This window comes from Mytilus edulis, chromosome 14 (assembly GCF_963676685.1).
Source record: "Mytilus edulis chromosome 14, xbMytEdul2.2, whole genome shotgun sequence".
In the NCBI taxonomy this organism is placed as follows: Eukaryota; Metazoa; Mollusca; class Bivalvia; order Mytilida; family Mytilidae; genus Mytilus; species Mytilus edulis.
In genome coordinates this window covers 19,102,726-19,127,217 of record NC_092357.1, presented here as the reverse complement: position 1 = coordinate 19,127,217, position 24,492 = coordinate 19,102,726, and the positions used below count along the sequence as shown (strand labels likewise).

General features: G+C 31.5%; 1 protein-coding gene across 1 annotated transcript in view; it reads right to left on the bottom strand.

The window, feature by feature from the left end:
- Positions 1 to 22,801, bottom strand: part of LOC139503665 (neural cell adhesion molecule 1-like) — a 29,816-nt gene extending 7,015 nt beyond the window's left edge. Inside the window, exons 1-8 of the mRNA XM_071293485.1 lie at positions 22,658 to 22,801; positions 17,497 to 17,526; positions 15,288 to 15,602; positions 13,086 to 13,391; positions 11,590 to 11,907; positions 5,406 to 5,705; positions 2,077 to 2,373; positions 1,105 to 1,413 (exon numbers count right to left, since the gene is read on the bottom strand). Of these exons, the coding sequence (XP_071149586.1) occupies positions 1,105 to 1,413; positions 2,077 to 2,373; positions 5,406 to 5,705; positions 11,590 to 11,907; positions 13,086 to 13,391; positions 15,288 to 15,602; positions 17,497 to 17,526; positions 22,658 to 22,703 (1,921 nt within the window). The 5' untranslated portion in view covers positions 22,704 to 22,801. The remainder of the gene's footprint in view (positions 1 to 1,104; positions 1,414 to 2,076; positions 2,374 to 5,405; positions 5,706 to 11,589; positions 11,908 to 13,085; positions 13,392 to 15,287; positions 15,603 to 17,496; positions 17,527 to 22,657) is intronic.
- Positions 22,802 to 24,492: the final 1,691 nt, after the last annotated feature.

Sequence of the window (24,492 nt, the reverse complement as noted above, 5' to 3'; positions counted from 1 at the left end):
ATGTCAACACCGAAGTGCTGACTACTGGGCTGGTGATACCCTCGGGGACGAAACGTCCACCAGCAGTGGCATCGACCCAGTGGTGTAAATAGTTATCAAAAGTACCAGGATTATAATTTTATACGCCAGACGCGCGTTTCGTCTGCATAAAGACTCATCAGTGACGCTCAGATCAAAATAGTTAAAAAGCCAAACAAATACAAAGTTGGAAGAGCATTGAGGACCCAAAATTCCAAAAAGTTGTGCCAAATACAGCTAAGGTAATCTACTCCTGGGGTAAGAAAATCCTTAGTTTTTCGAAAACTTCAAAGTTTTGTAAACAGAAAATTTATAAAATGACCATATAATTGATATTCATGTCAACAAATTCATATTAACAAATGCCTTTTTTCCAACCTAGATAAATAGAAATTATATTTATGTAAATGACTTTATTGATTAAAATGGTACTATAAAAACAAAAATATTTTACAATAAATCAAAATAAAAAAAATAAAAGCATGTCAGAATTTTGCAAATTAAAAGAAACTTTTCCAAGGCAATGATTAAAAATTTCACAAGAAAAATTTAAAAAAAAAAAGTTAAAGCAATTGATATATTGATTATAATTGTAATGTTAAAGAAAATTTAGAACCTGTAGACACCAGGAAAAAAATATCATGTTTAATAAAGGTAAAGTTAAACTAAATTGACTATGTCACTAATTTTGATATAATGTTGCATATAACTTCGGTTTCCTGAACTAAAACTGAAAATCGATTTTCTTATCAAATATTTAAATCATTGTATTATTGCATATACTAGGTGGACACATTCTAATAAAAAAAAACATAAAATCAGCAAAAATGTCTTTATGTTTGTCTTAAAATGGCCAAATTTTCTAATTTCAAATGCAGATATTTGTTTTCAACATTCACATGATCTTGATACATAAAGTTTTGTTTTAAAAATACAAAATAATAAAAGAGTTAAAGTTGAAAACCGCTGTAAATAAACATGAGTCTTGAAACAAACGTAATCATGAATTAAATGTATTTAGTAAATGTTACCAAAAGTTTTCATTATTTTTTTTATGCTTATTTCTAATTGATTTAAACAACATACCGTTAATTGTCAACTGTATACACACTGATTGGGGTAGTTTCTTATTGAAAAGATGAGTAACATCACAACACAGATTTTGTCCATTTTTGTCAGACGATGGAACCAATTCTAATGTTCCCGTTACTGTATAACTTCTATCAATAACATCATAAGACTGCAGAATGATAAGATCGTTTGTGTAATGACGGTCTTGGATCCTCATGGAAATGGTTGGAGCAGGATACCCATTCATTGAAGAGCAAGTCCATTTTCCCGAGGTTCCAGCGATTAGGTTGGTAGGTCCATTAAGGATCGGCACTTTTGGTGCAACTAAAATGACAAGACAGTCTGTGACACATGAAACATATATTATCTCAATACATACACAATATTACCAACTATTTTATAAAATGAATTTTTAAATAGTTATCTGTTCAAGTAAAAGTCACAATAACCCGATCTTACAGAAGAATTGAGAAATTAAGCAATAGTCAATCGATATTCAGGTCTCAAAGATGTAGTAGGAAGACAATTCATTTTATCACACAAGACATCAAAAGAGCAGTGTTTATCTACAAAGTATATCCGTACTGCTATGCATCATGTATCATTTGCTATGAAATCCATATTTACTTAAAATGTTACAATCAGGAATAAAACACATTCGAAGTGATAACATACTTAAGGATTATTCTGGCTCCTAAAAATGTAAGAATTCTACAACATGTCGTATTGACTCATGTTTACTGTAGACGAAACGCGCGTCTGGCGTACTAAAATATAATCCTGGTACCTTTGATAACTATTTTAGAAGTAAAATCAAATACCAACATTTTCTAAGTTTAATATCACTTTGTTAAATGGGACCAACAATGAACCTGCGGCGGTATTACTATTTGAAATAATTACAGTGTTAGTTGGTACAACACAATTGGTGTTTTCAAATAATATATGTTTATTAGCATCGTATGAACAGATCAAATTTATACGTACAATATAATTCAATGTATGTTGTCGATGAAAGAGGCCTCTTTAATACGCCGTTATTAGCTTGACATTCAAACACTTCAAGGTGGTCTTCCAAACCAGCAGTAAATCTCAGACTTGTTGTTATCACTCCGCCGGGTTCAGATCTCATTATACCATTTGTGATGATATTGTCATCTCTCAGCCAATTTACTGTTGGTTTAGGAGTTCCTCCTGTAGTACTACATACTAATGTTATAATATCTCCTAAATCATAGAGGTGTGATCCTGCGATAATGGGTTGATCCGGAGGGTAGCCTAATTCTATTTAAGAAAAGTAGTTGTAAAACCGATGTACATTTGATAAGAATCTTAAAAGTTAAAATTGATATGTTTACAATACTATGTTATCGAACTGCTGGGTTTTCTAGTCTAACTACATGTTTCATTAATGATTGATTACAAAACAAAGAAGATATGGTATGATTGCCAATGATACAACTCTACACAAGAGACCAAATGACACAGAAATTAACAATTATAAATCATAGTACGCCCTTCAACAATTAGCAAAGTCCATATCGTAACGACAGCTATAAAGGGCCCGAAATGACAATGTAAAACAATTTAAACGAGAACTAGATGTGTCGAAGCGACACGAATGGCCCCCTCTCAAAAAGTTGGAAAATCTGCAATTTCAACAACACATGTGGACACAAACATGATGGTAGTCTCACATTTCAAAAATCAGCTCAAAATCTGAAGCGTAAATTAAAAAAAGTGGTATAATTGTGATTTTCAACAATTTCCAAGTAATAAACCCTTAATTTTGGCAAAAACAAGCGGAGCGGAACAAACATTTAACTTGATCTGTAACTCATCATGGTTAACTGACATATCAAAATCAGCCCAATATTTGAAGGTGTTTAGAAAAAAAGTCTGTATAAATGTGATTTTCAACAATTCATCATAGTCCAAAGCCTGCAATTTAGGCAAAAATAAGCAGAGCGGAACAAAACTTAAACTTGATCTGTAACTCATAATGGTTAACTCACATACCAAAAACCAGCCCAATATATGAAGGGTTTCAGAAAAAAAGACCGTATAACTGTGTTTTTCAAGAATTTATCAAAGTCGGGGGGGGGGGGGGGGGTATTTCGGCAAAAATTAGCAGCGCGGAATGAGACTTAAACTTAATCTGTAACTCATCATGGTAAATCACATATCAAAAACCAGTCTAATATATGTAGGGGTTTAGAAAAAAAGGACCGTATAACTGTGATTTTCAAGAATTTATCAAAGTTCAAAGCCCGTAATTTCGGCAAAAAGTAGCGGAGCAGAACGAAACTTAAACTTGATCTGTAACTCATCATGCTTAACTCACATACCAAAAATCAGCCCAAAATCTGAAACCGTTTAGTAAAAAGTCCGTATAATGGTTTGTTGCGAAATGACGGAAAGACGGAATGACAGAATGACGGAATGACGGAATGGCGGAATGACGGACAAGGGTAAAAAAAAACTTTGTTGCGGGGCCATAAAAACTAATGGCCTATTTTATGTACAAAAAATGAACGAAAATCAAAAAAACTAACGACAACCACTAAATTACAGGCTCCTGACTTGGGACAGGCACATACATACAGAATGGTGCGGGGGTTAAACATGTTAACGGGATTCAAACCTTCCACATAACCTAAGACAGTGGTGTAACAGTACAACATAAGAACGAACTATAAAAATCAGTTGAAAAAGGCTTAACTCATCAGATGGATACACACAGAATGGGGGTACTTGTATATCCCAACAACAAAGAGACACAGATCTACCTGCTGTCTACCTGCGTCATTATTGACAGTAAGACAATAATGATGCCATACAGTTAAAATGACGTCGAATATATACGATTTATAAAAGTGGAACATTCGAGACGAATGTGTTGAACAATGACACGAGCAATGTTTTGTCACCCATTTGGCCCTTGAATTCCGAAATCAAAATGTATAATAATTCTAACACATAACATCAATCAGATGCACGGAAGACATTCTTCTGTTAAGCATCATTATTTATATTATTGAGTTTTATTAAAGATATTGGCAATAAGGATTAAAACGTCTTTTTTTCAGCAAAATAGCACTTTTGAAATAGCCTATTTTTTTTTATCTTTTCATTCCAAATAGATGTTTTGATACATAGTGTATTTTCCACGGAAGTGCATGTGTATAAATTTTACAATAAACTATGCTCGATATGATCATTTTAGATCAGATATACATAAATTTAGACGTGTTCAGTACATTTTAGCTACATCAACAATGCAGTTTTAAATTATCTTACGTTTAGAAAAAAATACTTAAGATAAGTTTAAATTCCATTCCACAGAAAATTGATTAAGACATAAGAGACCTCAACTGCCAATTTCCAGGATAAAATTAGGAATAAATTAGCACTCGTGTTATCCCACATACACAAACATATCATTTGAGAAGGAAGAGATTTTGGCGATTCATAAGTCCTTCGTGGCTTCAATGATCATTACATTAAACAACAAATCGGAGGGCTTACCTCGTTTGTATTAGATACATAAGCTTCACAAAAATAGATAGTCTTCAGAAATACTGTGACACTGTTTACTTGCGTAGTGGTGTAAACCATAAGCGGATTCTAAATAAAACTCTAAAGAACTTCTGAATAATTTTAAATCTCGGTCTTTGCCTGAAATTCAAAACTTTTGATTTTTCGACCCTGTATACCACCATTTTCTATGTGAAATTGAAGTATCGGCTAACAGAAATAATCCATAATGCTTTTCAACATAAAAAAAGGTAGTATACGCTTTAAATTTATTACTTTAGAACTTTAGAATACCATACTTTATATTTTATGAAAAGTGAATAAACAGGTAAGACATGCTACACAGGGGAACAAGTTATCAGTATACTGGAGTTTCTTATTGATGTTCTTGAAATATAGATTCTGGGTACGAACGTTGTTCGTCGTCTTAATAACGTGTTATATTATTCTTTTATTTGTCTTTATGTATATTACTTTTACTGTTTAGTCTGTTTTAGTGATATCTATTAGACGTGACTTTGTACTCATTAATCCCTCATTTTGTTATTTTTCTACATCTTTTTTTGTATTCTTGTCTTTCATTTTTGCTAATGTGCTTTTTTTATATGCCTTTTTATGTTTATTTGATACATATGACGTGGCTCTATACGTATACATCCCGTCATTATGGTACTGTGCAATAATACTAGTGCGGGGCGACACGCTTGTCTCAGAAGCATACAAATGACCCCAATTTTAAAATAAAAACATACCTTGTTCAAGTTAATGACAATACATACTGTTAAACGTAAGATATGTTGTCTTTACAAGTGGTCTCTGGAGGAAGCCATTTGCTGCCTGACATTCATATACCTCAAAATCATCCTCATCAAATCTTTTAAGAATTAATGATGTTGTTGTAGTATTACCACTAGTAGATGTATTAGTACCAGAAGAAATTGCAATATCATCTCTAAACCAAATTACAGATGGTGGTGGATTTCCTCCTGTAGAACTGCATGACAGATATGCAATTGTTGGTATCGTAATTATTGATGGCCTACTTATTTCAGGTTCACCTGAAGCTGTCCTGATAGATGCTAAAAGAAATCAATGATTTCTGTTAGAACTTTAAATCAACGTTGTAGATCCTCCTCCTCCTCCTCCTCCTCCTCAATCATCTTCATCATCATAATCAACATTATTTTGTTTTTCTAACTGATTTTACAATTACATATGATGACCATATCGATGAAAACATAGCCTCTAGTTTACATTTCCACTATTGACTAAAAAGATACATATGGTATATCTCGCTGCATTGAAGACCTGTCGGTGATGTTCTGCTGTTGTCTGTTCTATGGTCGGGTTGTTGTCTCTTTGAAACATTCCCCATTTCCATTCTAATTTTATATTTAGCCTTCGAGGCTTTGCCAAGTAATTACAATATCATAAAAAAGCAAACAAATATAATAAAAAAAGAGGCTAACGGTCGCGTAACAAAGATACCCCTGATAAAAGCAAAAAAAAAAGGTAAACAGTTCTTCATTGAATAGTTGCAGTCATTTTCAAAATATGATACATATCGAAATTCGGAGAAATCAATCTGATTGTATATATGTAACCACTAACAATCAAAGTACTTAGCAAGAACTAAAACGCCCTATCAATCTACCAATTGCTTAACCTTCTGAAACAAATAAATAAGCCACGGTTCAAAGGTAGGGTTGGAGATGCTTTGTTTTAAGTTGTTTTCTATGAATGTTTTGTGTACTTGATTGTTTTTCTAAAAGTTTATATGTTTGAATGTATTCATTGTATCCTACGCTTTATTTTCACTGCTTTTAACAAAAAAAGATCTACTGGTACGAAATAGTTGTATAACGTATTCGTATACTGTAAAATCAGAAATTATTGCGTGCATTTATTATTGCGATTTTATTTTAGACTTAAATGCGATATTATTTTTTTACGATTTTCATCAAATTCATGTTAAATTCATGTAAAATATTTCCAAATACGAGTGTAAAATATTGTGTTTACAACTCTGTCGTATTTTTCGCAATAATAAAAACCTTGCAATAATTTCAGAATTTACAGTATAACTCATGTATCAGTATACGAGTTTCAAAATTGTCTTTTTACACGATGATGTTTTAATTCTAAAAGTAATTTCAGTGAAATTATGAAATGTATATTTTGAAACATAGAGCGCAATGATTTGATATTAAAGATAAATAAACAAGTAAGATACTATATCTGCCATAACAAGCATACTGTTCAATTATAATTTTGTCTTCTCATCTTCTTTGTGTTTGATAAAAAAAAACAGATTGCAGGGGATATCTATTTTATTTATTCGTTAATTCAAAGGTATGTTCATTAATAAATACACATAAATAAAAATAAACTATGTATTTTTAATAAAAATATATGTATATTCAATTTCTTCATATAATTTAATTTGAAGCATTTTGATAATGCCCTGTGAATTGGGTCAGGATCCCTAATAGACCTTGAGATGAGGAACTCAGATGACGTAATTAAAAAAAATATTAGTCCGCCATACAATTGTGGATGCTGTGATTTTAAAAATGGACATAAATGAACAATAAGAACTGTTTTATAGAGCTGGTGGGATGAGAAAAGAAAGATGTAGATTTGACCTGAAATAAATTATTAGAAAGGACAATTTTTTTATTGAATTGTATGATCAGAATTTTGGGATTATTTCATGAGGAGAGTGACATTTTTCACCATCTTCCGGGGTCCATCAATTTGCGAAAAAAGTAATCTCACTTGCCACCCCGAAAATTTAACCAGACATGTATAAATGTATCAGCTTCGATATGAGCCATCATACATGTTCAAGTAAACGATATGGACTGAGCAACGGAGGAAAACGTTACCATTACCGCCTATGGAGAATTAATTGTAAATGTATACCCAATTTAGAAGCTTAATTCCAGAAGTTTTCAGGCTGATTTATGGATGATTTCACCTTGTTCACCACCAAAAATGATGGTTAGTAGTTTTTTATTTATACCTAGTTATTATAAATGGTTTAAGATAAATATTATTGATAAAGATCAGCAAAAACTCAATGAAACTTTGCTTTTAAAATGCATTACTGGCACGGGGCTGAACACTTTTTTTAGGCACAATCATAACTTTGTTTACTTCCGAGAGATCCGAAAGGAATTTGTTTACTATATTGAAAAAGGCAAGAAACAACTTTTAAATATTATTAAATTGTAAGTAAACATGACACAATATAGTCTTTGTTATGGGGTTACACTAAAGACCTGAAAGTGGACCTGAAAAGACCTGAAAAGACCTGAAAATATACGACTGAAATTATTCAAATTGCAATAACTTTTTTATTATTGGATGGAATTTCTTCAAGTTGGAATTTTATTAATTGTAAATATCCATATTTCATTAAAATTAAAATGTTTTAAATTAAAAACAAGTTTTTGATGCCAAAAGTTGGACCTGAACGGAGAAATGAAAAGACCTGAAGGGACCTGAAAATCTATGGTCGGACTAATTCTAACTTCAATAACTTTTTTAATATTCAGTGGATATCTTTCAACTTTTGATTTTGTGAAACAAAAATTTCAATATAATGATAAAAAAATATATGAAAAATATCGTTGGGGTGTGAAAACTCAGACCTGAACGGAAAATTAAATAATATAAAGCTTGAAAAGACTGCGGTCAGATTTATTTAAGTTCTTTAACTTTTTTCAATCAATCTCCTTGAAATATGAATTTTGTTATAGGAAAGGTATAATAGATCATTGAAATGATAAAGATTTTTATCGAAAATATAATGGGTGAGTTAGAAAATTCGGACCTTGTCAGGGAAATAAAAGACATGAATTATAGGGGTAGATGTATTCAAACTCTCACAACATTGGTTTTTTTTTTCTATTTGTTTTTATTTTAGACAAGCGTCTATTGAAGAGAACGTATGACTTTATATTTATACAGGAACATATTTGAATACAAAATACCTTGTTGATGATGAATCCTGGACCTAAAGAGACTTGAAAAAAAGAAGATCCCCGTTAAATTTATACAAACTATTCAACTTGCTTAATCTCTATTAATAAATATTAAAGCAGGTCTTAAACTGTTTTATTTATAAAATGAAAATGATAGTATTGCTTCCCCATAAATCATATGTAATTTAAAGACGCGTGTTCGTCCGGCGATTGGAATGTTTTAACTACATGAACGTGTGCTGGTTGTAATTCACACCTTGTATTGATATAAGGTGATAATTGGATCATTAGTCTAAATAAACATTTCACTTTAATCTTTTAATTGGATTATCACTATATCTTGTAACAAAACTTCAAACTTTATTAATCAAACTCAGACGCAGTAACTAAACAAATTCAACTATAAATTTTTCATGCTAATCGTTAAACTTAAATAAATTTTTTTTCACAAGTTGGTTTGGACTCTTCTTGAATGAAAATAAATGCAAATGATTTATAAGCTATGTTGTATTAACTATTATATATCCAGGTTCATTCAGGACTTCATTTTTAATTCATCAGGTCCGACGTTTGTCACAAAGTGCAGGTTCTAGACTTGGGACACGTATAAAGAATGTGACGGGGTTATCATAGTTAAAAGGCACCAAACCTTTTTCTGAATTATTTATTTCTATGGTATATTATGTCTCTTTGACTTATAAGTTTTGGCATGCAAGTTTTGATTATCATCTTTGGTACCCGTCAATAAAAAAAAATAGAAAAAAGATGTGGTGTGATCCAAATGAGACAGATCTCAAAAAGAGACCAAATGACATCGAACATGAAAAGTAAACAACCATATTTTTCTTCTATGTTTATTATTTTCTATTTTAAAAAATATTAGCGGAATTTTTGGCTCATTCAGATTTTTAATTTTCCGTTCAGGTCCGAGTTTTGACATGTTTGACACCCCAACGATTTTTTTTATATAATTTTTTTTTATATTATCATTATATTGAACTTTTTGTTTCACAAAATCAAAAGTTGAAAGATATCCACTGAATATTAAAAAAGTTATTGAAGTTAGAATTAGTCCGACCATAGATTTTCAGGTCCCTTCAGGTCTTTTCATTTCTCCGTTCAGGTCCAACTTTTGGCATCAAAAACTTGTTTTTAATTTAAAACATTTTAATTTTAATGAAATAAGGATATTTACAATTAATAAAATTCCAACTTGAAGAAATTCCATCCAATAATAAAAAAGTAATTGCAATTTGAATAATTTCAGTCGTATATTTTCAGGTCTTTTCAGGTCCACTTTCAGGTCTTTAGTGTAACTGCTTCAAATGAAGGTGACTAAGCCACAAGGGAGAAGCATTTGTCTTTCTTTGTGATTAAACTTTCAAGAATTAGATTTTTCTCTCTCAATAGTAACTTCTGTATTTAAATCAAATGATAACACAGCCTGAGTAATTTTTTTGTCTTATTTCAGTTCCAGACATATCATTACTTTTTAACCTGAGATGGCAAACTAGAGGTTTTAAAAAGTCCTGAATAACTGGTAAGCATTTTGCTTTATTAGGCAAGCTCTAAATTGTTTATTTATGGTATTTATGCAATTGAAATTACAGTCGGTATGTTAAAAATATGCAAATATGAAAACTGTTGCTATGGTCTTGGTATTAAATGAAAAGGCTTAGTTACAGATCGTTTCGACTCAATATTTCGAGTTAAATCTTGCGGCAACTGTTTCTCACGTAACACTGCAAACTATATTTAGCTCTATTTTGATCTGTCGTTATTTAATGACGCCATAATACATGTGATGTCACAATGTTTCCTTTAAAACCTCATGTGGATTTCTCACTAATAAAAGGTTTTCACTGAAATACATGTTAAAAACATTTTTTCTCAAATAGAATTATGTGAAAGGACAAGTTTTGAAAATTTGCACTATATTGCACTCTAATTATATGATAAGGATGACTTTCCAAGTAGTTAAGAGTGCTTTCCACAGTTTTAAATACCAGATTTCCACTAGTAAGAATAATTATTTTGGTGTTGGTTTTTTTTATAAAATCTTCATTTTTGCATAATTTCTCTGTCAAAATGCACTTTAAGGCACAAGAAAATTTTATAGAATGCTTTAACAGGGTCTGTGTATTGTAATTAAAGGTTGTAATCAGAAGTTTTGTCCTTGTTTTGACTAGTGAAGGTATTCTGGAAGAAATTAATTATACAAACACATTGTATTCAAAATAAATGAATATAGCGACGAAAGTGTCATTGCCGTATAGTGCTAAAACAACTTTATTTTTTTTCAGAAATTGGACAAAAATACACAGATTTATTCAGAATGTTATACCGATGAAGATCACATAAAAATATTTGGAAAAATCAGAAGTATGAATTTCAATATGGGTCAGGATCCCTAATAGACCTTGAGATGAGGAACTCAGATGACGTAATTAAAAAAAATATTAGTCCGCCATACAATTGTGGATGCTGTGATTTTAAAAATGGACATAAATGAACAATAAGAACTGTTTTATAGAGCTGGTGTGATGAGAAAAGAAAGATGTAGATTTGACCTGAAATAAATTATTAGAAAGGACAATTTTTTTATTGAATTTTATGATCAGAATTTTGGGATTATTTCATGAGGAGAGTGACATTTTTCACCATCTTCCGGGGTCCATCAATTTGCGAAAAAAGTAATCTCACTTGCCACCCCGAAAATTTAACCAGACATGTATAAATGTATCAGCTTCGATATGAGCCATCATACATGTTCAAGTAAACGATATGGACTGAGCAACGGAGGAAAACGTTACCATTACCGCCTATGGAGAATTAATTGTAAATGTATACCCAATTCCTGATTCAAATAAATTGTGATAAAAGGATGCATATCCTTTACAATGATATTTCGGAACCTTTATTTATCACTAGAGACCGGATGTGAAATCTGAAATGGATGTACTAACGACTTTACCTTCTAGAACTTCTAGTATGACAGGTCGACTCATAAACTGCCGCTTCCCGTTGTTTGCTCGGCATGTATAAATACCCTCATCGTTTTCTGTAATGCTAAATATATTTAAATTAGGATTTGTAGCAGAAGTCATAATTTGTCTCTTAGCATTGTTTGTCCCCTGAGCTATTATTTCAACATTGCCTCCATCTACTTTCGCTTTTGTCCAGTCCCATTCAACAGCTGGTAGTGTGCCGTTTATCGTACAGGATAGGGTAACTTTAGAATCGCCTGCTATAGCTGAATGCTTTGGCAATGATGCAGTTATATCAAGGACACCTGTTTTTTTTCAAAAAAGATTTGGTTACAATTCTCATGTATAAGATAATTATTTAAAATTCCTGAGTTCAACAGCAAATTCCCAGTATCAATCTTGTTTTCTAAGAAACGCTCATAAATGGTTCTGCAGTCAACAATGTTGAAATTCCAATTCCAACAAAAACAAAATATACAAAAATTTACGAATGTCGGATCTTGCGAACGCTATATCTTCTTGAGGATAGACAAAACTTATAATAATGGGTATCAATTTGCAGACCAAGGCGACATAAATTATATCTAATGACACCACACGAGTGCTGGACGAATAATACTAAAGAGAAAAATGTTCATGCGCATTAGTTTCGACCCAACAGTTGTACAAAATTATCAAGATATTCCAAACTTTAATGGTAGTTAGCCAGTCGCACTTTCAGACAACAAAGACGTCATCAATTGCGATCGAATCCAAAATGTTTCGTAAATTTTTGTGTTTCGGTTGAACGTTATTATACATATGTGTTACTGATGACAACTGATATGTTTCATTCAATGTAGCAGCTATCCTGTCATTGACTATACGTTAGTGATTAATCACAGACATAGTAAATATAATTTGCTAGTAGCAACACGACGGGTACCACAAAAGTAATAGGAACTGTTTATCATTCACGAACTATCAAGTTGGCTGGGTGCGTATTTCTTTAGTACAAGTTTCTTTGGAGTAATTTGTTAGCTGTTATTTAAATAGTTGAATATGTGTGGTAAATGTATTAATGGTCTTTTAGACATTTAGATTATACCTTTTGGTATCTACTTAATAGATCTCTTTGCAAATATAGAATGTTAAATATCTATGGTTAGTTCATTTCATATATCACTATAATTCACTATTGAGATAAGGTTTTGGCATTGCTAAGAAATCAAGTCCCTCATTTAAAGTTGACAATAATTTTGTGTGGCCATTTTGCACGATTTAATTTTGTCTGTGATGTTAGAAAATGGTTTTATGCATTCCTAGATACTTGATATAGCTATTAAACATTAGTCATGTAAAAAATGATATATATTCTGTTTTTGAATCTTGGAAACATATTCTAAATTTTTAATCTGCCATGTAGCACTCTCAATATTTCTTTTTGTACTGCAATCAATATTTGAATTAAAGTAATAGAAAACGTCAATAGATATATACTTACTAATGAATCTAAGAGAACAATTTGTACTGATACTTGTTCCAACAGCATTTGTAGCAGAACACGCATAGTATCCACTATCAGATAATTGGAAGTTCAGTACTGTTAACGAAGGAGTCTGAGTGTTACCACCAGAGTATTTGGCAGTATTTCCCATGTTTAATGTGTTTTGTAGCACAGAACCAGTTGGTGTAAAATACCATCTTATTGCTGTAGCTGCTGGTTGTCCAGTTACAATACATGTGATAAATTGAGATTGTCCCTGGAGGACATCAGCATCGGATGGAGAAATAACAACAGTTGATAGACCTGAAAAGACAGTATGCACCATGTCAGTCCTGTTAGTAATAAAGGTATAACCAAAAACAAGGAAATTATACATACAGTTCATCAAACTGAAATCTCCGAAAATAAGATTTTTCCATTTAGAATAAATGCATAACATGTGCGAAATGCGTAAAAATCCACACAATTTTATAAAACGTTTATTTTACAAAAAAAAACGTTATTAACAGTCAAATATGCTATCAAAAATCGAAAGTTGCATGTACTGTCTATTGATCCAAGACACTTAGAGTGACTTTTCAAGTTTTTTTCCCATTTTGATAATCAAACGAGTCAACAGAAGACTTGCCACTACTATAACTATAGTTATAACATCAATCATTGAATATATCTCTTGCAGATGATATTGTTCCCAGTAAGTTATAAGGTCCAAGGATAATGGATTCTCTGATTAATATATCCCCAAGAAAAAAAGCACATAATAATAGTTTAATCTGGCATAAAATCTATTCTCTCAATGAATTTATATATTTGATCAAAAATGAAGGAGTAAATCCAGGATAGCAAAAATCTCTGCTTTGTTGATCTCTTATTTTGCTGATAATTTTAACTTTCTTTAGTTTCTTAAGTTTTGCCCAAAGCATAAAAGGGGGTAAACCAAATCCTCATCTAAAAGCACTCTCTTACACAAATACTGAGAGTATACTTATTATATCGGCAAAATTAGACTTGTTAGTTTATCTTGCTTTGCTGATTGGTTTTTTTTTTTGCGATTAAAAGTAAAATTGATAATGCAAATGTGAATGTGTCAATTAAAAGTGTATTTATCTTTTATATCTTTTATCATATAAGTTAGGCAAAACAGAAAACAAAATAGTCAAAATATAAATTTAAGGTTTATAACTCTTAGATATATACTGATTTTCTCTATGTTGTCTGAATTGTAGATATTGTCTTGCTGGTCATTTTGCCTATCAAATAAAAGGTTCTATCTACATATTATAATTTTTAAGATATGAGGCAGCAACGGACAAATATTCAACATCATCATCAAAGAACATTAACTCTTATAAGCAGTCGACTGCATTTCGATTAGAAACCTTAATTGAAGAGGAAAAGGTTTGTAAAGGTTAACGGACGATGACGTCGACGGATGATGTACGACGACTGAAAACAAAGATACGAATGACAGATGACGACGGACGACAGACGCCAAGTGATAAAAACAGCTCAATTGGTCTATTTCACCAGTTTAGCTTAAAAGCAGACAGATAACTGAAAAATCCACAAAAAGACCTGCACTAAACACCGTGGTGATTTCAGGTGATATATAGGATGGTTTAACAAAGTTTGCTCCAAATATGACATCTGGCTTAATAAATTCGGTACTGAACAAGAATGAATGCGTTTGTTTTGGTCATAAGGAAAAATATCTCAAAAGGACACAAAAGAATTATGGTCATACAAATACAATTTCAAAAATAAAAAAATGCGGTAAACATATGTCTACTTTATTCATAACAGCATATATGCACGAAACTGCGTCACTGACTTCCAATTTGACATGTATCTTATCATGAATGATAAGGTTGGACACATTTGTAAAAAATAAAATAACAATAATACCGAACTTCAGGCAAATTCTAAACTGGAAGTTCTTTAGCAAATGTAAAAATCAAAAGTTCAAACACATCGACCGAATGAATAAGAACTGTCATATTCCTAACTTCGTAGAGGCATTTTCCTAGGTACCAAATGGGGGATAAGACTTGGTTTTAAGCTAAGTAAATCTCTCAATAGAAAGCCTTTCTTATCTTTATTCATTATCTCTTTACATATTGAATTATCAGATAAGTTTTACTACACCAACTTTAAGATAAATCTCATATACTCCATATTCTACACATACTCAAAACGTACCTCCATTGACAATTAGCCTTGATGGTGTCTGTAATGTTAACCCTACACCAATGTTTGCATTACAGAAGTAGTCCTGCTCATCCTCTTCCACAATGTTGGTGATAGTTAATGTCACAGCACCATTAAAAGATGTAAAAACGGTGTATTTGTTTCCTAAAAGTAATTTTGTTGATGTTGTTGTATCACCATTGGTCGAACTCTTTGACCAAAACGAAAATTTGGCAGAAGATCCAGTTATAAAACATGAAATACTGTAATGAAGATCTCCGTAAATAGCAGTTCCATTTAAGGGATCTACTCTGATTGATACCTGATCTACAAAATAAACGCGACACTTAAAATTGAAATTAGCACTTTATAACTGTTTATAAAGGGATACATTGTCAGACAGGATTATAAATTGATTTGTACTGGGTCAAGGGAGAACAAAAAGTTTAAATCCAAACAATCGCGAAACTAAAGAGATGCGAATGAGCAATCTAAATTAATTGAATATGACAAGAGGAAACTTTTAAAAAATAAAACTTTGAACAATATGTCTTCGGATTATAATTTGGATAGCAATCAGATGTGTCAGTTGATAAGAGCTATTCTTCTTCAAATGTGAAACACGGCGTATCACATTGAAGAAGAAAACTCAATTTCATATTTTCTGAAACGGTATCGAAAGCTCGCATTTTCATTAATTATTGTAAGATTTTATTTATTTATTTTTCAGAAGTATTTGTTAATTTAATTATTTTACTTTATTTTTGGATACTCTTATTTAGGTTTCAATTGGTTAAATGATACACGATATCAAATCAATACAACAGAGAATAGACCCAGTTCTGTAAAAGGAAAATGTAATATAAAATATATAGACATACTTATTTCATCATCAGGCGAAAGAGGTTATATTCGTTTCTAATTCAATCTAAACGAGAAATCAAAGCAAACAACAACCATGTTTTAAATTCCTTGAATGATGTAAACCTCAACACGCCATATAGACCGTACACTCATACACAATTTCACCATATACCATTACATCATTCATATTTACCCGTTTGGATCATACACGAGCATTCAAAATTTACACATGATATGATGTTTTTGAGGCCCTTACAAATTTGGTCCTCAATACATTTTCAATAAACAAAATGAAATACAAAAAACATTCGTAATTCATCCTAATTATGCACATGTACTATATACCATCCTCCTGTGATATCATACTCATTAAATATTAAGCAGCTAAGACGTTTCTAGAGCACTTTGTGATTAATGGATAATTTTACAAGTAGTATAACTAACATAAAGCTAAAATGTATATGACAATTTACATAGATAAAGTATACCACTGTTCGAAATTCATAAATCTATTGAGAAAAAAACAAATCCGGGTTACAAACTAAAACTGAGGGAAACGCATCAAATATTAGAGGAGAACTATGACACAACAGCAACACAATATTAAAATGTAACACACACATAAACGAACTATAATATAACAATGGAAGTTTTCCTGACTTTGTACAAGACATGTTAAGAAAAAAATGGTGGGTTCAACCTGGTGTTGTGGCATGCCAAACCTTCCGCTTTAATGGCAATGTTAAACGTAACATTAAAATGACAACTTTACATGACAGGACTACAATTCAAATAAATGGGAGTAATTAAGGACAGAGAAACACACGAATTATAGCTAACAAAAGGTACCAGAAATGTTATCATTTATCAGCGAAAAGATCAGATTTGTTTCAATTAAACCAGACAAAGAGAAGATACTACAGGAATTCATATTGCCATATATAAGCTGTGATAAACTATCAATTTTATTACAGAAAAATAGACACAATTAAGATCTCTATCCAAATCCAAAACTACAAAACATCTTCAGAAGGTGTTGCTGCATCTTAAATATTTGAAATAATAAACCGTTTTCTGTTTTAAATTTAGCAAAACTAATTGTCTTTTAGATCGAGGGAAAAGGTGAATATCATTTTTTTATTTCTATGAAAATGAGATGTTTCGGGGATAAGGCCCCTCATATATCAGAGGTGTATATCTTATACATAAAGGCTGTCTATAAAAAGGCTAAGTCTAAGTAAAGATTGTATTAAAACAATATCAGTATGATAGGTTAAACAGTAGCACAAAAAAGCATTAATCGAATTAAGGATTTTTGTTTTACTTTTCACTACCTGTATATAAATTGAGCTCTTACCTCCGTCTTGTGTTTGGACCTTTGGTATAGCTAAAATATTCAATAATGAATAATTATATGAACATTCTTTCAATACAACAAGAGATTATGTACATATGGTGTTGACTCTCTAAATTACAAAATACATGTAAAACATAATGATAATACATACATGTACTTCAAAAGCCCTGCATAAATCAAAGCATATTTTTCACACTAGTAGATGTGCAAGAATGAATGAATATTATGTTACAACGAAATAACAATTATGTTTTAGTTTTTTTTCACTAGTTCAACATCAGAAGATTCATTTGAAAGACAAAGACAAACAGACAAACAATAGTACACAAAACACAACATAGAAAACTAAAGACTTAGCAACTAGAACCCTACAAAAAACTTGGGTAGTTCTCAAATGCTCAAGTAAATGTAAACATATCTTGTTCCAAATGGACACCCGTCATGTTACCCATGATAAAAATAAAACGGTACTAAGTCTAGTTCGGTAGGTCATATTCGTGGAAAGTGGACGGGATTGTGTTAACGACATTAGGAACATATCCGGTATCTTTTGTGAAACGGATACTAGTAATCTATTACGGTCAACCTACTTGTGATTGCGTCCCTAAACTTTACGAAGGGATGACTTCAACTTCACTATTTGGAATTAATGGTTTAATAGTGTTCTTTTGAGCAGCAACCCTCAGTTAAGAAATCGTAATAGAAAATACAAGCCCGGGAATATCATATCAATTAGGAGATGAATTCACTCCATAAGCAGGCGTTGCGGGAATGTTGCTAAAAAAGTATAAAGTTAACATGGGGAAGCTGAAATAATCTCTTTTTGTTGTAAAGTTTTAATTTTGAATTATTTAGTGAGAGAACATCATCTCTATAGCGGAAAGTAAAAGTTAAAGGGTACTGATAACTTCTTTTCCCCTTTCTAACGTGTTCCTGTATGACGTCATCTTCAAAAGAATAAAGGAACAAGTTGGCAAGACTAGAAACACAGATGGTTCCTATGGGAATGCTGATAGTTTGTTGAAAAACACGTCCGCCAAACGTGTTGTCAATCAATAAATCAAGCATCTGGATAATGTCAGTGTCAAAGAATTTTTGTTTGAATCAGAGTAGGATTTATCCTGCCTTAAGACGAGATACTTGTAGCTACGTTCGCCATTCTTTTTTGTGCTATCAAGAGCGATACCAATTCTTTCAATTTGTATTAAAGCTTTGAGTGTGGAGTACTTGTGTAAAGTGTAGAAAAGGTCAAATGTTTGAATACTATTGCAAGATGAAAGAGTCTTAGATGAGACGAAACATGCGTCTGGCGCAAATACAATATTTCAATCTAGGTATCTATGATTAGTTTATTTAGATTGTTAGTACTCTAAAAGACCGTTGGAATATTTTTTATCCACATATGATTCACGCCACTTCTAGGATAGGCATTTGCACAATAATTTTGATGCCTGGCTTTGATAGCTGATAAAATTGATGATAATGATTTAGAAGGTTTCGTGAAGTACTTGGAAGACCCAGCAATATGACGTTGTTCGTAAGGACACTCATGTAGTTCAGATATCTAATACAGATCAAGTTCTTCATCTTTGTTTGAAATTCAAAAAAGCACATCTGAGGGAAAACAACATATTTGTCATGGAGGTTTAGAAACATGTGGTGTTTACAGAATGATGTAGCATGGGTATTGACAATACAATTAGGACATTTAGAATTTAAATTTTGAAAAATATTTTGGTATCCTCGAACCAAACGGAAGTATCATTTAATGTAGATATAGAACCACAAACCAGACTCCCAATAGAGACAGGGGTGGATTAATGTGAAAAGAAATGATAGAATAAGTCGTCTTTGTTATATTGGTAGCATTGGAAACGAATTCGATTATCTTCTAGAATGTCCACTTTTAACGCCAGTAGAAGATTATACCTTGCAAAAATACTATTAGAATCATGTTAATCATGCTAATACACCAAAGTTTAGAAAACTGTTGAGCAAATTAAACAAAAAGTCAGAGCTAAAAAGATAACGAAAGTTCCTAAAGTGGGTAAATAAACATTTGAGTTATCCTGGCAAAAATTTATATTGTTTTGAAACCACTGTATCATGTGTATTGTATACATATGTTTTGTAAATAGATGCATATTCATTTCATATGAACCTCTCTCTCTCTGTAGCAAGATAAGTTTTGAAATATGCACCTCAGTATTAAAGATCGGGTGAAATAAAAGGACAGAATCAATGTAAACTATAAATGCATGAACGATCACCCATTCATCAATTCTAACAATACCAAGTTGTCATTTTAAATATACCAATTGTATTGAGAATTTTAAAATTTGTTTGAAGAATACGTAAAGGTAAAAATCAACACATGATATAGTCAGGTCAAAGTAATTATTTGACGAAAATATGAGTTATTTCAATTTGTATATGTATTCTCCGACGTTCAAGGTAAAGTTAATTTCGTGATTCTAAATCATAATATGTTTCAATATGTACGTCAAATAATTTCAGTATGTGAACATATGTATACCATACAGTTAAATGCCCACAAGATACACTTCGACATGCATCAAATTTAAACTAGCTTGTAGAAAGACCTTGTATTTTGAGCCATAAATGATTTTGTATATAGAAAAATAAATTTACAGTTGACATTCATGTATAGTTTTGATTACCGAAATCTATATACAAAGTTAATAAAAATATATTCCCTGTAGGAACATAATTGGACACTCGATGATTGGCGCATTTAACCCACCTCCTACACCACCAGATCTTCCTGTTGAAGATCCCAATTTTTGTTGGAGCGCACAGCAGAAGTTTATTGTATAGCCTATGTTTATAGGTTCTTCGTTAGAGTCTATACATTCATACTTAGGGAGCAGGTAGCTTTCAAATGATAGTATATGTAAGATTGTGAGCTTATAGTATAATATCTATTGTGCATTAAAAACCGATAGAATAGATATTTTATCCATTTACACCAATAATTTCTCTTTAAGAGAGTGTTGCACACTGGACAAAAATGCAAGATTGTTATTAAGATTTCAAAATGTTGCTTATATATATACACACACAAATAATGCAATGTATGCTTGAGATGCGTAATTTTAATTCTAGTGACATCTATCTTGTCGCAATTTTATCAACTCTAATGATTTATATAATACTATCTGTAAACTTGAAAATTAAAGACGTTTTCACAAAACAGTCAATTGTGACAGGTACAAACACAAGTGGATTTTTTTGTGCATAAGTATCAATTTCGCCGAAAAAAAATCCTTAGAACGAATAAATATTGATTTTTCGAAATCATTTATTTGATTTTGGGAAACAACTTTTAAAATGAGCTATATTTTCATCGACAAGAGAAAGTAGATTACACTTGTTTATGTTTAGGTATGTTTGAGTTGACTATTTTGTTTTGAACGTATAAAGCAAAAATATTTGATACATCACCTCGCTTCAGATTCTAATCTTGTTTTTTTTTATGTTTAGGAGATATAAATCTAATACCAACAAGAATTCACAAAGCTAAAAATAAACTCATGTGGCTAAAGTAAAATACATTTTTAATGAGTTACGAGTAGGTGTGTTACACTTGCAATTTGTTACTAAACGTTTTTGACGACAAACTTAACAAGTCGATCTGAAAAGTGCACAACTTGCAAAAATAATATTTTTGTATGTGTTATTTAGGGTGATAAGTCGTCAAACTATTGAATTAATATGAAACATTGACCATGATATCGTCCTATCAGATTGGCATACAAACCATTTAACCAACGACATGGAAGAGAGCAGAAATACAGAAGATAAAAGAAAACTTGACCAATTTCAATGCAACTTTAACATCATAGAACTGTTGGAGTCATGTGACAAGCGTTCAAAACGTTATTTAAAACACCATAGACAATTGAGTACCGATTAAAATTAGCCAACAAAGACATATACGTTTGTATATCCATCAATATATTCACCGCCATTAGACGGTAAAATTAATCAAAAATAAAAGTCTACACGAACAAAATGTTAAAGGGGCACTAGCTACGAGATATATAAAAAATCTAAAGTTTGATTTTTTCCTGTTCAATCAATGATGAAAGTAAAATAGTGAAATAACAATTTGTTTTTTGCAGCCAAAAAGGTTCAATTTTGTCAAATTACGCTAAGAAACATTGATAATTAGTAATTCACTTGCAAGTGAATGAGTCGACCTCTTTAAATCCGTATTCATGTGAACTTCAATTTAACCCCTAGCTAGAGATTGACAACGCATGCATTGTAAGTGTACCGGTTATTTAAAGAAAAAGAATGTCAACAATGAAAGTGAAACTACGGTAAATCATTTGATTACTAATTCGATGCACATAAAATCATTCTTATACGGTTAAAAACAATGAGAACCATATATTTTTAAACTATGAAATAAAATCAAACAGACCTATAAAAATCCAACAGCACATGTTGGTTTAATCTATTCATACCTTTATTTATGTTTACATCGCTTAATATATGGTCATCTGAGGTCAAATCGATAGGTAATTAGATGGCATCTGGACTAAAATACACACGAAACGAACCTATATATTATCTACCCCATGCTCTGTAACCTGTTTATTTTAGACTTTTGATAGTTTGGATAAATGTTTTACATTGCTATAAATCAAATATGAGAGTTTGAGTCAAATCGGTGACAATGAATTTGACAGCTAGTGCCCCTTTAACAAAAGAGAAAAAAGACATTGATAGTTAAAAGGGCCTCAAACATAGACACAGGGAAAATTCGATCAAGCTATCAAAATGCATACGGAAGAACTAAGCATCGATTACAAACGTATAAAGACTACTCCGAAAAAAATATTTGGTCATGCATATGTAAAGCGCAAAGGTCAAGAATGGACAGGAATAGCTAGCAGAATTAAAGAACAGATTAATATTCCTACATAATATCATTGTTGTAACGCAGAATACTCTAAATTGCAGAACGTTAAAATATAATCAGAGCAACAAATTCCTTTAATATTCGACAGTCTGAGATTATGATGGGATGCACGAACATCTTGGAAAGAATTGCATTAATACTGAATTGGTCGAAAGAATGTAATTGTTTATATTCGGTGTATGCAATTATAATTTGTAAATAAATACAAACCATGTATCAAAATCAAGAATAATGCTATCGAAACCAAGAATTCCATTTTACTGCATAAGGAAGTATATTCCTCAAAACGCTTTAAAAATTCTAGTCGATGATGCGTAGCAAGTTAACCATTTCAATGACAGTTCGATCCAATTTGAACAAAAATGTTAAATACCACTCTTTCGCAACACAATAATACTATTGAATATTTAACGTTATTATGCAAACAGGCGTTCATCTTATCAACCGTCCGTCCGTTCGTCTTTTCAATATTTCCGCGACGCTTTTGTCTCAAGTACAACTAACAGTACGACTCCATCTTTGATTAGCAGCTAAAACAATGAGTGATAACTTTTCGGACCTGGGATGATTTAAAAAAAAAACTTGATTATAGTCGATCGTATGTACTAGTATACTGAATTGTGTAATGCAAATTGGATTTGCTAAAAATATTACAAACAGGATTAGAATAAAAATTCTGTTCGTCTTCTGCTAAAGTATAAAACATGGTCTTTGCATCTGAAATATTCTAAAACTAGTTGTTGACATGGTACGGGTTATGTTCTTCTCATATATTTTATAATGGTATGATACTAAACACCTAAAGGGAAGGATAGCGCTTGATTTCATATGACGAAGACATAATCTTTCAATCAGTTTAATTGAGATCTGGAGCTGGCATGTCAGTAACAATTTATGTATCATCTAATAATTATTAGTTTTTGTTTCTTTGTTGTTACTGTGTATTTAAAAGGTTTTTTCTAACTTTTTTTTACTTTTTTTTTGTGGGAGGCGTTTGTTGGTTTGTTGGTGTTTTTGAGGGGTGGCTAGTAAACAGACTATCTATATGTCATTACTCAATATCTTATGCCGCAAGGAAATCATTTGGAATCTAATAGAAATACTTACTTAGTAATATATTTAAAACTCGGTATAAGAATAGAGCATTTTTCGTGAAAAAAAAGAGGTGCGGGAGATAACGATGTACAGACAAAAGTTAACAGCAGTCCATAAAACAGTTAATAGAAAACTAAATACGGACCAACAAGAATCCCACTCACAAAAGGGATGTTAAAAAATGATGGAATCTGTTTAAATAGTAATTTGTGTTCGTAGAGAGTAGATTGAGAGGTATAATCTTAAAGTTGCATAAATCACTAAAAATATATTCTGGTTTTAATTCGAATAGGCAATCAGATCATTTGTCTTATTAATTTGATGTCGGTATTCGGAGTGATTGTCCGGTCGCATCAGAGTGAAAACCTTCGATTTCCAAAATTTCCTCAAATATTCTTCAACTTGACGAACGCCAAATTTAACATCTATTATCAGTATCTACACATTTTCTAATGATAATGGTTAATTTAAACCTCTGTATTATTTCGTAATATAATATTATGCATGTACATGAAGCTTATCATACGCTTTCTGAACTTGTCTAGAAATAAGGTGTTTGATTGTTTATTTATACGGGATGTACACTTGCTAATCAAAGTTGTTGTTGATTTGTGATGCTACTTGTTTCTTTATAATCGATATTGATCAGATGGTGAAATTGAAACCTTCGGACATTAATTTTAGGAAGAGTTTTTTTTAAACAGACGATTTGTTTACTAAGCCTTCGTCCAGAAATTCTGGAGGATTTAGCGGTGTTATTTTTTCCAATGACACTAGGAAGTGGAACTTTGTGAAGGTGAGTTTTGTATATATACATCTAAGTAAAATCGATAGTTAAGTTCAATCTTCTTGTCCATCATTTAGACCGATCGAGTTATTTCCCTTTTAACATAGATGCTGCCAAATAAAATCTCGATTCATTCAAGATTTTGTCGTGACTATTATGAAAA